This window comes from Artemia sp. Qi Xiang Cuo, chromosome 8, assembly GCF_049724085.1.
Source record: "Artemia sp. Qi Xiang Cuo chromosome 8, ASM4972408v1, whole genome shotgun sequence".
NCBI lineage: Eukaryota > Metazoa > Arthropoda > Branchiopoda > Anostraca > Artemiidae > Artemia > Artemia sp. Qi Xiang Cuo.
The window spans coordinates 18,879,014-18,894,551 of NC_142801.1; the positions used below are offsets into that span (position 1 = coordinate 18,879,014).

Genomic DNA, 15,538 nt, shown 5'->3' on the forward strand with positions numbered 1-15,538 from the left:
TTAGGGACCATCCTCCCCAACGGAGTCTTAATAAGTCTCCCTGACGGAGTCTCCCTGACTCTGAATAAGTGAAACTAGGACATTTACTATTACATCTGACTAAGTTTCGTCAAGTGTGTCAAGTTTGATTACAATTAAATAACGTCTTCTGGCAAATGACCTGAAAGCGCGAATTTAGGGACTCCCTACAGAGGTCGGATCGTGATTGGAGCTGGTAAAGGCTAAACGAGAAAAATATAAGCTCTCATTTTCACCGAATTTTGTCGGAAGCCGACAACCGTTCTGGTAGACGTACTGATTAGAGAAATTTACCCCCTTCCCTGCTATTACCCACAATGGTAAGATCTGTTCTCGACTTTGAGAAGGCATAATTGGGAAAATGAATTTCGCTTCTCACCATGTTTATCTATATCTGGAACCTATCCGGCAGTAGGTAAGGATGACGAGAATCTCAAAATGGAGGGAAATTTCAAACTTTTATCTTTTAACCCCCTGCTTCTCTTTCTCTCTACCTACCCTTACCTTTCTCTTTATTTTGTGCTTATGATACCTTCGAAACTGAATTAACTGTTTATATGTTTTTAGGTGAAGAGGCCAAAAATCCTAAGCGAGACATACCTTTGGCTATAATGACCACTTTAGTTGTTGTCTTTTTCGCTTATTTTGGTGTTTCCACCGTGTTGACCTTAATGGTACCCTACTATCTTCAGGTCTGTACATATTTTTATTTATCATTTGCCTTTTATCAAGGAATATAAGCACAAAAGAGTGCACAGATAAGATTTATATTCTTATTACTTTGTCACGTTTTTTTCCTTTTCCCCTTTTTTTGTGCGGTTAAATGTTAATGTAGATACCAAAACGCTTTTTGATTTACGGTTCTTAATATATGTTTCTCTGACGCTCAATCCTAATAAAATATACCGAGTTAAGATTAAAATATAACACTTTAGAAACAAATTTGGGCTATATATTTGCACATTAGGGGGGGGGGGGGGATAAAATATAGCGGGTCTGTTTCTCTGATGCTCAATTCTAATCCTAATGAAATATCAAAAAATCTGAAGAAAATATGATAACCATATTAACCAAATTATCGAAACTACAGAGGTACTCTACAAATGTTAGTGTATTATTAATCGATTATTCATAACTTATAATAAGCAAAGCAATACTATCTTTAGAGCAAATGATTGAATGAACATATAAATTTAGTATCTGTATATATTGGTTACAAGAATGGATTAGAACCGACTTGTTTATATCCAGTTAATTAATAATTAGTTAACATATCTAACGTTTAGCAATCAATTGCAGAGGCCCCTTTTTGCAAAGACAAGAGTGCCGAGCTGGTAAGTTAAGTGAGGTTAGTGGAGCCGTGAAATTGGTTAGAGAAATAAATATCTCCGAAGTAGGTCTTTTTTTCTGTTAGGTATTCTCATTCCGACATGATTCTTTAACTTTATTAGGTATGACCTTCAGTTGCTTTTAAATAAAAGACAGGGTTTTGTGGAGCACAGTGAGCAAAATTAGTTATCTTTGTGAAGTAGAAACAGTTTTCAGGTTATTAGTATATTTTTATGTTTTACACTTATATTTTTTTCTTCTTTCTTTATTTTCATATTTTTATATATCTTTCACGATTTTTTCTTTTTTTCCCCTTTTTTGTGCGATTTTATGTTGCTAAATCAAAATGTTTTTGATTTATGGATCACATATTAATCGATGATTCATAATGTAGAGTTAGCAAAACAGTACTACTGCTAAATGAAATGATCAAATATATATTTAAATTGAATTAATATTTGCATTGTTAAGAAGAACGGCTTAGCATGGAGTTTTTTTTATTCAGTTCATTAATCAGTAGTCACAAGTTTTATGTTTGCAAGCAATTGCTGCTCGGTTAAGTGAGGCACATGGGACTGTCAGTCAGATAAATAAAAACCTGCGAAGCAATTCTTTTTTCTCGTCAGAAGAATCCTTCTTAAAAACTTTTGGGTACTCCTTTTTTGATACAAAGCTTTAACTTTTTAAGGTACTACCTTAAGGCTCTTTTAGTTAAAGCTAGCTGTCACAAAGTGAGCAAAATAAGGTATCTTTATGAAACAGAAACATTTTTAACAAGGTATCAAACATACTTAATGGACCTTACCTAAGGTCAATCTTAATATGAAACAAATCACTGCAACTCAGCGATCCTCAGCCAAACCTAGTATCTGCTTTTCTCAAGTTTTTGAGAAAGTTTCAAAATTTCTCTTTTTTTGATTTATGGAACGGTAGGACATAGATACTACGTTTTGTAATGGCTATTTTTCCGTACTTGGTTTTGGTTGTAGAAAACAGATGAAATCTGTTTTTACCCTTGTAGGTACTATGTCGTACCTCAGAAAGTAAAACAGATGGAAAAATTTCGTCTTTGGACTTGTCTTACCGAAATTAGGAGAGGATTTGCCTTAACTCAAAATCAAACTTGTGTGTTTACACTAGGTTTTGGCCGGGAATTACCGAAATTAGGAGAGGATTTTCCTTAACTCAAAATCAAACTTCTGTGTTTACAATAGGTTTTGGCCAAGAATTACCAAAATTGGAGAGGATTTTGCTTAACTCAAAATTAACTTTTGTGTTTACACTATGTTTTGGCCGACAATTACCGAAATTAGGAGAGAATTTTCCTTAAGTAAAAATCAAACTTCTGTGTTTACACTAGGTTTTGGCCGAGAATAGCCGAACTAATGTGGTGTTATGCCCCCCTCCCCACACTTAACAAAGGTAATTTTCGTCAGTAGAGTGTTATTTTTGAACTACTGAAAACAAAGTATGCACTGGAAAGATCGTTATCTCTTTTTTTTATTATACAATTAAAAAAGAAATCAAGTTCTACTGTTGAAGCTAGTGAAACCCCACAGAAAATAATTTCTTGATTTGAACTATCTTGTTGTAGTTTAATGTTACCATTTTAGAATGGTCTTTGATTTCGGCCTTCCTTTTAACTCCATTCCTTTCAAATTAAAAATAATTTCGATAGATTAATGAAACTTTTCGATGGGAAGCAATCTAACGAGCTATTTAATGAAAAGTATAGTCATTTTAAAACGAGGTAAACTACCACCTATAAGTGTTGGGCTGTGGATAAAAATAGTGTTGGATAAAAATAGATAAATAGAGTGCTATAAAAATGTCTTCTTTTTCATTATCAAAAAGTTGATATTGCAGTGATTCTTGTTTAGAGTGCTATAAAGTGCTATAAAATAGAGTGCTATAAAAATGTCTTCTTTTTCATTATCAAAAAGTTGATATTGCAGTGATTCTTGTTTAAAGAAAAAGGAAGCAAAATTGCTATATACAAAGACTCAGAAAAATGTAACAACTTTTCTCTCTGGAGTGATCTACCCAAGAGGTAACAGCAGGTACATATACAGCAATTTTATGGGGGGAAGCCGAGAAATATCTATGTGCATTGCATGAAAGTATACAAGATTATAGAAAAAAATATATCAAGATTCTGGGAAGGAGGGGGGGGGGGTAGGGACCAAAAAAGGTATTCCCTCCTACGGTTGCGTAGGTTTGACTGACAACCGTAAGTGCATAAAGTTATTTTTTGAAGCCGGGAGGGGGGAAGAAGGTTTTTACCAGATAGACGTGATGAAAAGAACATCTCTACCAGTAGAATCCACTTTTCTATAGCTTCCGCCTTTCTTAAAATATTTGCTGATTATCTTTTGTTCTTTGGAGAAGAGGGAGAATCCCTTATTCCTTCGTGTGCAGGTGTGTCTAAACTATTTTTTCTTTCTTTCAATTTTCGTGACTCACAGTTGCAAGTAACACGTCACCTTTTTTTCTCGCAAAGTCAAATGTGCACCGTAAAGAGACCCGTTTGGTCAAGTCCACACAAGAAACAGTAGAGGAAATTCCAAAGATAAAATTTATCGCTGATTTTTGTTTAACTCCAATGCTAATTAATTTTATTATAAATTATAATAATTATTTAATGCTAATTATTTCTAATTATTCGCTTGTTTTACTCCGCTAATTATTTTCTTATAAAAAACAAAAAAAAATTTTAATTATTATTTAATGATTGATGTGACCACAATTTCTAGCTGTTGCCTTGTGTGCTTGAGCATGGATACTATTTTCAGTATTTTTTAGAATGGACTCTCACACTGCGGGTCTCAAACTACGTACGTAACTAAGTGGTTAATTTATGGTGTATTAAGGGTAAGCTTTCACTCTTAAACAACATCTTTCACAATAAACTAGCGTAAAAATCCATAAAACCATCAGGGTTATCATCTAAAATCATTACAATCATCATAATCAAACTCTAAGAATTGAAGATGTCGAACTCAGATGAAGATTCAAGCTCAATGATCTTGTGCGGTGAAAAGACGACGCAAAAAGCTTTCTAGGATTTGTTTTCAAATCCTGTTTCAAAATTTCAAATTTGTTTTCAAAATTTATTAATTTCTCACCCAGAACGTCTATTTTGTTGCTACTATGTTGACTTTTCTGTGACAGAACGTAAACCTGCGTAGCGTAAAATCTGTGCAGAGCTCACATTACTTGGTACCGCCTACGTTACGGACAAAATTTGATCCGTAATATTTCATAAGATAATGTAATTTTTAAGTCATACTTACCTGAAAGGTTCTTAGGTGTAGTGTGAGAGCACCATTATTCGAATTGGCTACTGATATTTTTGAAAATAACTGATTTAAAATATCCTTTTTTAAAATTAATACTTATTTTGAGGGAATATGCTCGTGTGTGCATAAAGCTAAGACAGAGATATAAATATTTTAGTAGTATGCTCATCATGCAATGTAGCTTCTCTTTGAAATAATTTTCATTTTTAGAATCAAAACTTATTGATCAGTGTCACTTTCAGTGATTCTACTGAAGCAATGATACAAATTTGAAAGGCGTTTCCATGCAATCTTGTTCGTCAGCTTTGTTGATTAGTCCCTTTGTTCTTTTGACTCTTTTGTGCTCCTTTGATAAATTGAAAAAAGAAAGTTTTTCAAATGAAAAGTAAGGTATGATATTAAAACTTAAAACGAACACTAATCAATCATATAACAAGTCCTATTTTTTTTATTAAAAGAGTTGCCTTTGTAGGAGCTATAACAGAGCTAAAAGTGGTAGCGGCACTAGTAGTCGGGCCAGATGTTTACTGCAGAGCTAAATTTGCATTTTGAGTATTTTCTGTAAAGCTGATTTTTCTCAAACTTCACACACAACGAAATTTTCCAATGACATTAGTTTTTACTGATTAATATATTATCACTTGCAACCGTTTTTGTACTTGCTCGTATCACAAAACACAACCAAAGCTGACACAACTGTGCACACTATTCCCAACTCCAGTCTATTTAGAACTTCATTACTTGACCCCTTCCATTGAGTTCCTTGTTACCTCTAATAATGCCTTATGAATGGTGATCCATCCATGACCCTTTGGCTGCAAGTGCTGTTTAATACTGTGTGACGCTCTGAAAGGATCCCCTCAGACTGGAAGACTGGCTTACTTGCGCCAGTCTACAAGAGGAAAGGAAACAGAGTAGAATGTAACAACTATCGTGGCGGAACTCTGCTCTCGGTACCTGGCAAACTCTTCGCCATGCTGCTCCTCAAGCGGGCAACAAAATACCCTTTGTCGCCACCAGCAAGTAGGGTTCATACCGATTCGGTCCAATACTGAGCAAATCCATACAATTAGCCAGCTGATAGAGAAAACTCTATATAAAAGAAATGCATACATTACCTTCGTCGATTTTCGATCTGCTTTCGACACTGTCGATAGACAGTTGCTGTGGTTGATCCTTCAATCTGCTGGTGTGCCTAAGAAAATTGTCAATCTGTTCAAAGAGCTATACAATAAATCCGAAAGTGCTGTCATTGTAAATGGCCAGCTCTAATCACGTTTTCAAATTAGAAACAGTGTTCGGCAAGGCTATGCTGCTGCTCCCGAACTCTTCAACTATGTCATGGACCATTTTCTCAACAAAATACTGCTGGTGTATCCGTTTGGCATCGATTTTGCTGGAAAAGTTCTGTCGGATGTTGACTTTGCTGGCGATGTTGCATTAGTATGCGAAAATCTCGGTAACATCAAAACTGCCCTGGAAACGCTAGCATCTGCTGCAGAAAAACTTGGTTTAACTGTAAATGGACTAAGACCAAAATAATGCCTGTGGACAAGACACTATGCAGCCCCATAGACATGTATCGAGTATATGGCTAAAATGTTGAAATAGTCTAGCAGTTCCCCTACCTTGGTTCAATTGTCTACTCAAATGGAAATCTAGACGCAAAGACTTCAGCAAGGGTGGCAAACGTGATTGCCGTTTTCGGCCGTCTTCGGTGAACAATATTCCACAAATCCCAGATCAGCCGTCTCACGAAAGCTCGTATCTACTCTGCCTCGGTAGCAAGTGTTGTGTTATACTCGTCAGAAACTTGGCCTTTGATTCAGTCGCAGATGATGAAGGTAGATGCTGTCCAGACGTAACACATCCGCAAAATTGAACGCGTTAGATGGCTCGACAGGGTACGGAACATGGTAATCCTCTGGTTTTTTAAATTACCACTTTTGTCCGAACAGCTTGAGTCCCGCTCGCTGGGTTGGTACGGTCATTTGTTTCGCCTACCCACTCAAACAGCTGCCCGAATTATTTTCGACTTTGATCTAACTGCAAACGGCTGGGAACGCTCCAGAGGTAGACCACGCGCGAGATGGGCGGATATCATTCACGGTCGACTTACTGCGCGGTGCATTGACCACAACCAAGCTCCTGCCTTCGCCCAAATCAGGCCAATCTGGAGACGACTAATGGCGCTGACGTCTAGTTTCCTCTACGGTGGCGACGCTGCCGAGCAAGAGCTATAAGTCTAGTCAAGTAAATAAGTAAAGTTTATTTTTAAACCCTGTATTTATAAGGTGTACTATTGTGGTGTTGTTTTACAGGACCCGAATACTCCTTTGGTTTCGGCTTTCTTTGACGTCGGCCAGGAAGAGCTTGGAATCACTGTTAGTGTTGGCTCACTTTTTGGTATATCTGCTAGTTTGCTTGGTGCCATGATACCCCTGCCTAGGATTATCTATGCAATGTCAAGAGATGGTCTTGTATTCCGATTTTTAGGCCGCATTCATCGAAAAACACAAACGCCGGTACTGGCAACCCTGCTTCTTGGATTGTTTGCTGGTAAGATATAGAGTAGTCAGATGTTATATAAGATATTTTATTATCTATTTTTATTTCTATTGTGGTTTCTTTTTCTCGAAAAGCTAAAACTGGTAGATAAACTTTTTCGAAACTCAAATTTTGGTCTGTTTATGGGTAAGATTGGGCTCATGGTTGAGTTGGACTCTTTATGTTAGTTAATGACAATGGGGATTTGAAATATCCCTAGAAATGATTTTGATTGTTTTCGTCGCTTTCCATACGTTTTCCTATGGAACCTTGAATAAAACGATCAATCATGTACTTTTTTGGGTCCTTTTTTCAATAGGTTTAGGGTCTTCTTATGTAGACCATTAGATTCAATGACATTCTTCAATAAGGCGATTTTTGCGCCGATATCAATAAGTTCTCAGTTATTTGTTATCTACTATAAGACATTATTATATACGCTATCTGGTTAAAAACATTAAAAACTACTATAAATATCGCAACCTATAAACTTTGTAGCTACTATAAACGTTATCTACTATATGACTCCACTATACACGTTATATATTATAAACGTTATACGGCTGGTTGTCAGTAATCTACTATGAACATGCTTTTGATTTTGAGATATATGTAACGTGGGAGGGGGGGGGGCTTAGTATTGAAGTTGGTAAAATGTATAAACTTCCGAATTAAGTGACAAAAGTTGAATCATTAGTTCTTGGCTGTGATTTTGCAAGGATAGTGAATCCTTATAAGCACAGTTAAACTGACGATTTCATTGGTTGATTGACTTTTCATTTTATAAAAGGAAAATTCCTTTTGGAAAATCATTTTCCAAAAGGAAATAAACCGCAAATCTGGGCAAATTATTCGAAAAGCGTAGGGATTTATGTGAAAAATCGTGGAAACCTATATTATTTTGCTTAATAATATTAACCCACCTCCCTCCTTCTACGTGTGGGTAGTTTTAAAAGTTTATTTTATATATAAAGGATAACTAAATTAATTGACATAATGCAGCATGCAAACACATTGAAGGGGCTAGAATGTTAAAAAATGCTTGCCCTTGGATTTAAAATTATTAATGTTTTCCATAAAATGAAATTAGAAAATACGTCTAAATAATGCTCAAATTTATATAGTTTTTTGCTGCACTTTACTCGAATGATTTACGATTAAACACTGATAGTCATTCACTTGTTTGTTTAAAGTATTCATGTAAGTTTTTTCTGCTTTTTCCTTCACAAGGTACAACTGAAAATGAACTTGAAATAGGATTCTCTTTTATTACTTTGCTCTTTTTTATTAGTGGATAAACTGAAACTGAACAACTGAAAGGTACAACTGAAACTGAACTTCAAATAGGATTCTCTTTTATTACTTTGCTCTTTTTTATTAGTGGATAAACTTAAACTGAACAACTGAAAGGTACAACTGAAACTGAACTTAAAATAGGATTCTCTTTTATTACTTTGCTCTTTTTTATTAGTGGATAAACTTAAACTGAACAACTGAAAGGTACAACTGAAACTGAACTTAAAATAGGATTCTCTTTTATTACTTTGCTCTTTTTTTATTAGTGGATAAACTGAAACTGAACAACTGAAAGGTACATCTGAAACTGAACTTCAAATAGGATTCTCTTTTATTACTTTGCTCTTTTTTATTAGTGGATAAACTGAAACTGAACAACTGAAAGGTACAACTGAAACTGAACTTAAAATAGGATTCTCTTTTATTACTTTGCTCTTTTTTATTAGTGGATAAACTTAAACTGAACAACTGAAAGGTACAACTGAAACTGAACTTCAAATAGGATTCTCTTTTTTTACTTTGCTCTTTTTTATTAGTGGATAAACTGAAACTGAACAACTGAAAGGTACAACTGAAACTGAACTTCAAATAGGATTCTCTTTTATTACTTTGCTCTTTTTTATTAGTGGATAAACTTAAACTGAACAACTGAAAGGTACAACTGAAACTGAACTTCAAATAGGATTCTCTTTTATTACTTTGCTCTTTTTTATTAGTGGATAAACTGAAACTGAACAACTGAAAGGTACAACTGAAACTGAACTTAAAATAGGATTCTCTTTTATTACTTTGCTCTTTTTTATTAGTGGATAAACTGAAACTGAACAACTCAAAGGTACAACTGAAACTGAACTTCAAATAGGATTCTCTTTTATTACTTTGCTCTTTTTTATTAGTGGATTAGTGGTTCTTTTACTAGAACAATGGAAGCCACTGAGTCTTTAATTTTTCTCATATGACCAAAAAAAAGAAATTCACGTTATTTGTTCGTCTTCTTTTCTTTCTTTCTTTTTCGAGAAAAATACGACTTGTTTAATATTCTGCATACGATTTGATTGAATATAACGTAATAAAAATTGAATATAACATAATAAAAATTGAATATAACGTAATAAAAATATAACGTAATAAAAATTGTAAGTCGGTTTTGAATTCCATTTTATTCACTCCTTAAATATTTCACATATCCAACATTATTCATACCCTACGTTATCCAGACTATCCGCTATCCAGCTGTCCAACGTTATTCAGGTTCTGTCTATTTTGGATAATTGAGACACTACTCTACATAGAGATTGAACTCGGTTTGCCTTATTTATTAGCCTTTCCCTGCTCTTCTGCACTCTCTTATAAAGCTCACCATTTGACATTTTTTTAATTCGTTATTATAGCCGAGAAAATACTTCTTAATCCCTGACGGGATATCATTGCCATCAGCTAAACAGCACTCGGATCCCTTGGGATATTTTATGACCTGAACGTGCACTTCAAAAGATAAAAGCAAAAGCATGAAGAATACTTGCCAAGATCAACAGAAAAGGGGCATTTCTTTTTGATAATAGACTTAATAAAGAATTTTTCCTTCAATTTGTTTCGTAGGGATGTGCTTGAGAATGGTTTGGAATGATCAGGCTTTTATTTGAAAAATATAATTTTTGCATAAAAAAGTTCTCGCAAGGAATTAGAAGTTATAGCATTTTACAAAATTAGTTACAGAACTGGAAATTACAATACAGCATTTTGTCAAAGAGGCACCAATTTATTTATATTGATTTCATCCACACACGCTGGAATTGTCGTTTTCACATATCTTCTAACCGCCCGTATCTTTGCTCTTCATTTTCATTTTTGACATGTTTTTGGATTTTGATTACTTCAGACAATTTAACAATGGCTTTTGCCTTAGCTGCCCGTATTGGTGTTGTCGCAATTGATGGTCCAGGTTGTCGATTTTAACATCTTTTCACGTTTGATAGTTCAGATGTTGGTTCCAAAGAATCATCATTTATTGTAACTGCAACTGCAATTTTTTTTTTCTGGGGCTTCCAACATACATTATATTATATAAATAATTTATGCATTGGAAACGGCCTCAATGAAAACTTTGTGTTCGGCTTTCCCAGGCAAATAAGAAATTTTCAATCAGATTCTCGTTTTCTTTGTCTCATTTTCGCAGCAGCTGAACTGATATTATCATCAAATGATGATTATATCGTTCCTTATTCTTAACCGGCTACTAAATATCCAGTTTTCAATCGGGAAAGTCGTTTTGGTTGTTTCAGTTGTTTCATTTTGGTCATTTAGTTGTTTTAAAATTATGAAGCTTGGGGACAGTACCACGTTTTCGTTAGTGTTGCCACGTTGAACCCTGAAAGTAAATAAGCGAAACTAAATATAAAAATGTTACAAACGTTTTCGTCCCTGAAGATTCAAACGTTTGAAGTCGGTGGATTTCCAAAGAGAATTACACTTTCAATAGGGAAGCCAAAAAAGGGAAGACACTTAAGAGGGAACTTGCACTTTCTTAAGAGGGAAGCCACATCTTCTTAAGCTGTTTGGTACCAATTTATTTTTAGCTTTTTTTTGCTGATTTTTACCCACGTTTCTTTTGTCAAGTTTGGCGCTTGCTGCGACGAAACGTGCATTTTTACACACGGAGGTGTTTTTCATTAGAAATTAAATTCCTGATTTTTTTGATTTTCAAACGAATATATATGGTGTGTAAGTTTCCACTTAACTAATTCAAACGCTCAGGTTTTATTTTCACTGTCCTTGGTACTTAATTTTGTTTTGCTGAATCCAAAAGTATGCCTTAGCACAGAGTCTTTCCCACATGTTCAGATGTAGATTACATGAGTCTTGGCAGTGTGTCAGGAAGGGATCACAGGTTTATACGACCCAAGTTCTTAGCCAGTATAAAACGCCCTGGGCTACAAATAAGCTTTTAAAGCTATTAAACACCCTGATTGGTTTCAGATAAGTTTAAGTGAGCTGAATTCTAGAAGACACGGGAATTTGAAAACCTAGAAAGGGTATCAATTATTCTTGCTAGCTTGGACGTACTCCATAAACGTCATATAATATCCTCTTATTATGCCTCTCTGCCCATTTTCGTTTAACCAACCAAAAATACACCAGGGGATAAACCCTTCTAGGACAACCTTAATAAGTTCCCATTAATAAGATTACCAACTAAAATTACCAAGAATAACCTTGATAATCTAGAATAACATTCCCACGTAGGGGAGATTAAGTTTCATGGTAAATGATAAAATATCTATTTTGTCCAAATTTATAAAACATAAATATATATATATATATATATATATATATATATATATAATTGATTGTTTTTATATTAGGAATTCTGTACTTGAAGTTTCTTTTCTGAGTTTCTTTATCATTTTTATTTCAGCAATTTTATCAATGATTTTTGACCTCTCAGCTTTAATAGACATGATGTCAATAGGAACTCTTTTGGCCTACTCCCTTGTTGCGGTTTCAGTCCTAATAATCAGGTAAGATTTATTGAACGGATCAAATGACCTTGAAAAGGAAAACTGGGGGGCTTGTTATTCAAAACTCAGAATATGACCCGTTTTTCAAGAGATTATGATCCATTTCCTCTGTAAATGGGAGTTTGGGGGAATATTGCTCTGTGGAAATGGAATTTCTTTCCGCTTTTGATATTTTGATGGGGCATTCTTTTTGTTTATGATTATTAATTTTTAGGTCGAAGGGAATTTTTTCAATGGACCTTTTTTCAGGTAATAAAGAAATAAAATAAAAAATTCATGATACCATTTTTATTGTTGATGAAAATCGTAGTATCACATCCGGAAGCCTTTATCATAAAAAAAACAGAAAGAAAAAAAAACAAAAAAAACTAACCTAAAATAAAATAAACAGAATATACAAAGGAAAGGGGAAAAGAAAACACAAACTCTGTACAAATACTAAATGACAACTAAACAAAAGAAAAAACCTTTTTCTTAAAGATACCAGTTTTTATTTTCTTCTGTTTTCATTGCGTTTTTGCAAATAGCTTGTGTTTTCTTTCAGTTCCAGGGGGGGGGGCTAGGACATCGTTACAGCCTACTAAAATTAGTAAAGAGAAACTGAAGATGCATACTCCGGTGGCAGAGTTACAAATCGTCTCTTGATTTCGCTCAAGAGGAAGCATTCAGTAGTAATGAGTTGACCAGTTCCAGCTATATCTGTAGACCAATTATTGTAAATATGTTGACTCCACTAGAGGTATTAACCTATTGACTGCTGATAAGAATTGACACTTATACTGATTGGGTTTCATTATGAAATCAATCTAGAATTTATTATCATTATGTAATTTTTGAAATTTTATTTGTGTTAAAATACATTAGAGGGCACAGTTGGCAGTAAGTATAAGCAAATTGAATCCGAAATTTCAATTTTTTCCCATATAATGTAAGAAAAATATGATTTAAATAAATGAAAAGTTTATTGATAAATGTAAATTTTGTTAATAAATGAAAATTCTATAAATGAAAATAAATGAAAATTTGAAAATTTGAATTTGAAAATTTGAAAATAAATGAAAATAAATGAAAATTCTGTGAAAATTTGGCCGGAAAGTTTTTGAGAAACAGGGCTGATCAAGATTTTGCTCCAAGCACAATAGAGGCAAGAACCGCCACTAAGGAGGAGCGTGCGTACCTGTGTTGGCCTCAGGCGGCTTAGGGATGCAGTGAGTTGTTAGTAGTAGTAGTAGGAAGTTCTAGGCTTAGTATAGTTTTTTTTCATAAATGAATGATTAATAACGCTTTTTAAATCCTCTGTTTTAAACCCACCTTAGACATATATTCTGGGCTGAGTTATGATTGTCGAATGGTTAACGCTGATTCCAATGTTGGGCTCCCATTTTTGCTATTTAGATCGTGTATTTTCAAATTCTCTGCTGTTCATATGCTTGCTGATGACTTACTGAACTACTCTTTTGTCTTCTATGATTGACATAAATTTGTTATTATTCCTTTTCGCTTTAAATCTATAAACTCAGATGCGTCATACTGCATTTTATGTCCCTATGTCAGGGGGGTAGGGGAATGGGGCGTTTATACGTAGTAAAAGAAGATAACCTGAATTTTTTTTGGAACGAGTTTAGTTGAAATTATGCTTACATTGGCTGGTCTCTTTACTTTGCGTTTTTTTTTGCATTTGCTTCTATTTAGACGCTGAGCATTCAAATTATTTCAAGATGCGTCTGTCTTTGTAAATAAAATTAATTTTTTGTCTTCTAGAAATGCGATAATTTCAAACTTGTTCTTACCGTGTTTTACTTTAAATTCAAAATTCAGAGGCACCAGATTGCTTTTTATGAACCTACTTATTTGGAGGAGGGGGTTTTCAGGTGATCGGATGAAAAGCTCCCTCCAAATTCCTCTGTACATTTTACATAAAAAGCAATTTTAAGGGAAAAAACAGGTTTTCTTAAAATAAAATACAGAATTTTCCGGTCTCTTTACTTTATATTCTATTTTCATTCTGTTTTTATTTTAATCGTTTTATTTAATTTTTGATCAGGTAACCATTCAATTTAATTCTTTAATTTAATTTAAAAGTACCGAAGACAGTAATAATTAAATTCGATTGTTCGGATTAGTCAAGTGGAAACTTACACAACCATGCGTATATTAAAAAAACTAGGAAAAGTCAGGAACTTAGTTTTTAATGAAAAATACTTTGGTATTGTCTTAGCTATGCAGTTTCTGGTAGAAGCGGCTGCCAAATTCAAAAGAAGAAGCATGATATAGCTTTCCTTTGAAGATATAGTTGTCTTTGGCAATCAATAGACTGCTAATGTTTTAGTTTTTACGGACGAAAAACGTTGTCAAACTCAACTAATTAGTTTGGCCTCTTTATTTTCACGGTTCAACGTGGAAACACCGTATAAAATATGGTGCTGCTCTAAAGAAATCATGATTTTAAAACGACCATAAGAAAAATTACAGAGGATCGCGGTTCTCTGATATGAATAGAAGTAAGTTGCATTCGGGGGGGGGGGGTTAAAAAATGGTTTTATTTTGATATCCTAGGCACTTTAAATGGAAAAATTAAGGTGGAATAAACTGCGTCTTATGCCCCGATTTTAGGGAGGATAATCTGTTAAAGATGTTCCAAATCCCTCCCCTACGTGCAGGAATGTTTCATGAAAAGAACAAGGGGATTTTCTCGAAATGAAATCTATATTAGCTGACCCCCTTATCTTATATTGTGTTTTCGTCCTTACGCTTTGTTGCCCTTTAAGTTCTGAGTAATCCAGTTCCTTGAAGCTGTGTCACTCTTATGTTTGCTGGCCTTTTCCTTTTTAAATAAATTTACTTTTTTTCTGTAAAGTGGATATGCTATCTATTATATTAAACTTTCTATAAATTAATTTATCTATTAACATTACCAGTATTTACTGTAGTTCTTCTAATTAGTTCTTACCTTTATGAACTGTTTTAGCCGTTTTGTTTAGTTTTTTGGTTCTTTTTTACTTGACATAAGAAGCGAATTCGGCTCTGTTAGACCTTGTGATAGTCCTTTGAAAATAAAATATTTGCTTATTTTACGTAGCTTCAAATTTTTCTCTCATTTTTATTTCAGTTAATATTATTATTATTATTATTCATTTATTGCGCGTCAAAAAAAGGTACAAAAGGTACAGTAAACGGAGTAATCACTAAAGAAAACAAAAAGAAAAAACAGAAGAAAAAGAAGGACACAAACACACATTATAAATTAAAATACATGATAAAAGAAACTCTTCATTACATTAATACGAACAATGATGCTAAAGAAAGGATTTTATTTTAGGTTTACACATGATGTTGATGAAGACGGCAAGCTTTTCAATTCTAACAATGAGCTCGATGATAAAGAAAATTCGGAATGCCTCTCAGCGGATTTTCTTGGCGGTACTACCAATCGGAGTCAGAAAAAAGCTTACACTTTGATTGGATCATATTGTAAGCCCCGCCTCCCTTTTCTCGCTAACCAGATACTAGCTAGACCAGGAACAATGTGTG

General features: G+C 34.1%; 1 protein-coding gene across 5 annotated transcripts in view; it reads left to right on the top strand.

Moving 5' to 3' along the window:
• Positions 1-15,538, top strand: part of LOC148949214 (cationic amino acid transporter 3-like) — a 125,167-nt gene that overhangs the window by 53,853 nt on the left and 55,776 nt on the right. For all 5 annotated transcript variants that reach the window (XM_089093263.1, XM_089093261.1, XM_089093260.1 and 2 more), the window contains exons 7-10: positions 586-710; positions 6,968-7,205; positions 11,905-12,007; positions 15,327-15,478. In XM_089093263.1, coding sequence (XP_088949389.1) covers positions 586-710; positions 6,968-7,205; positions 11,905-12,007; positions 15,327-15,478 — 618 coding nt within the window. The remainder of the gene's footprint in view (positions 1-585; positions 711-6,967; positions 7,206-11,904; positions 12,008-15,326; positions 15,479-15,538) is intronic.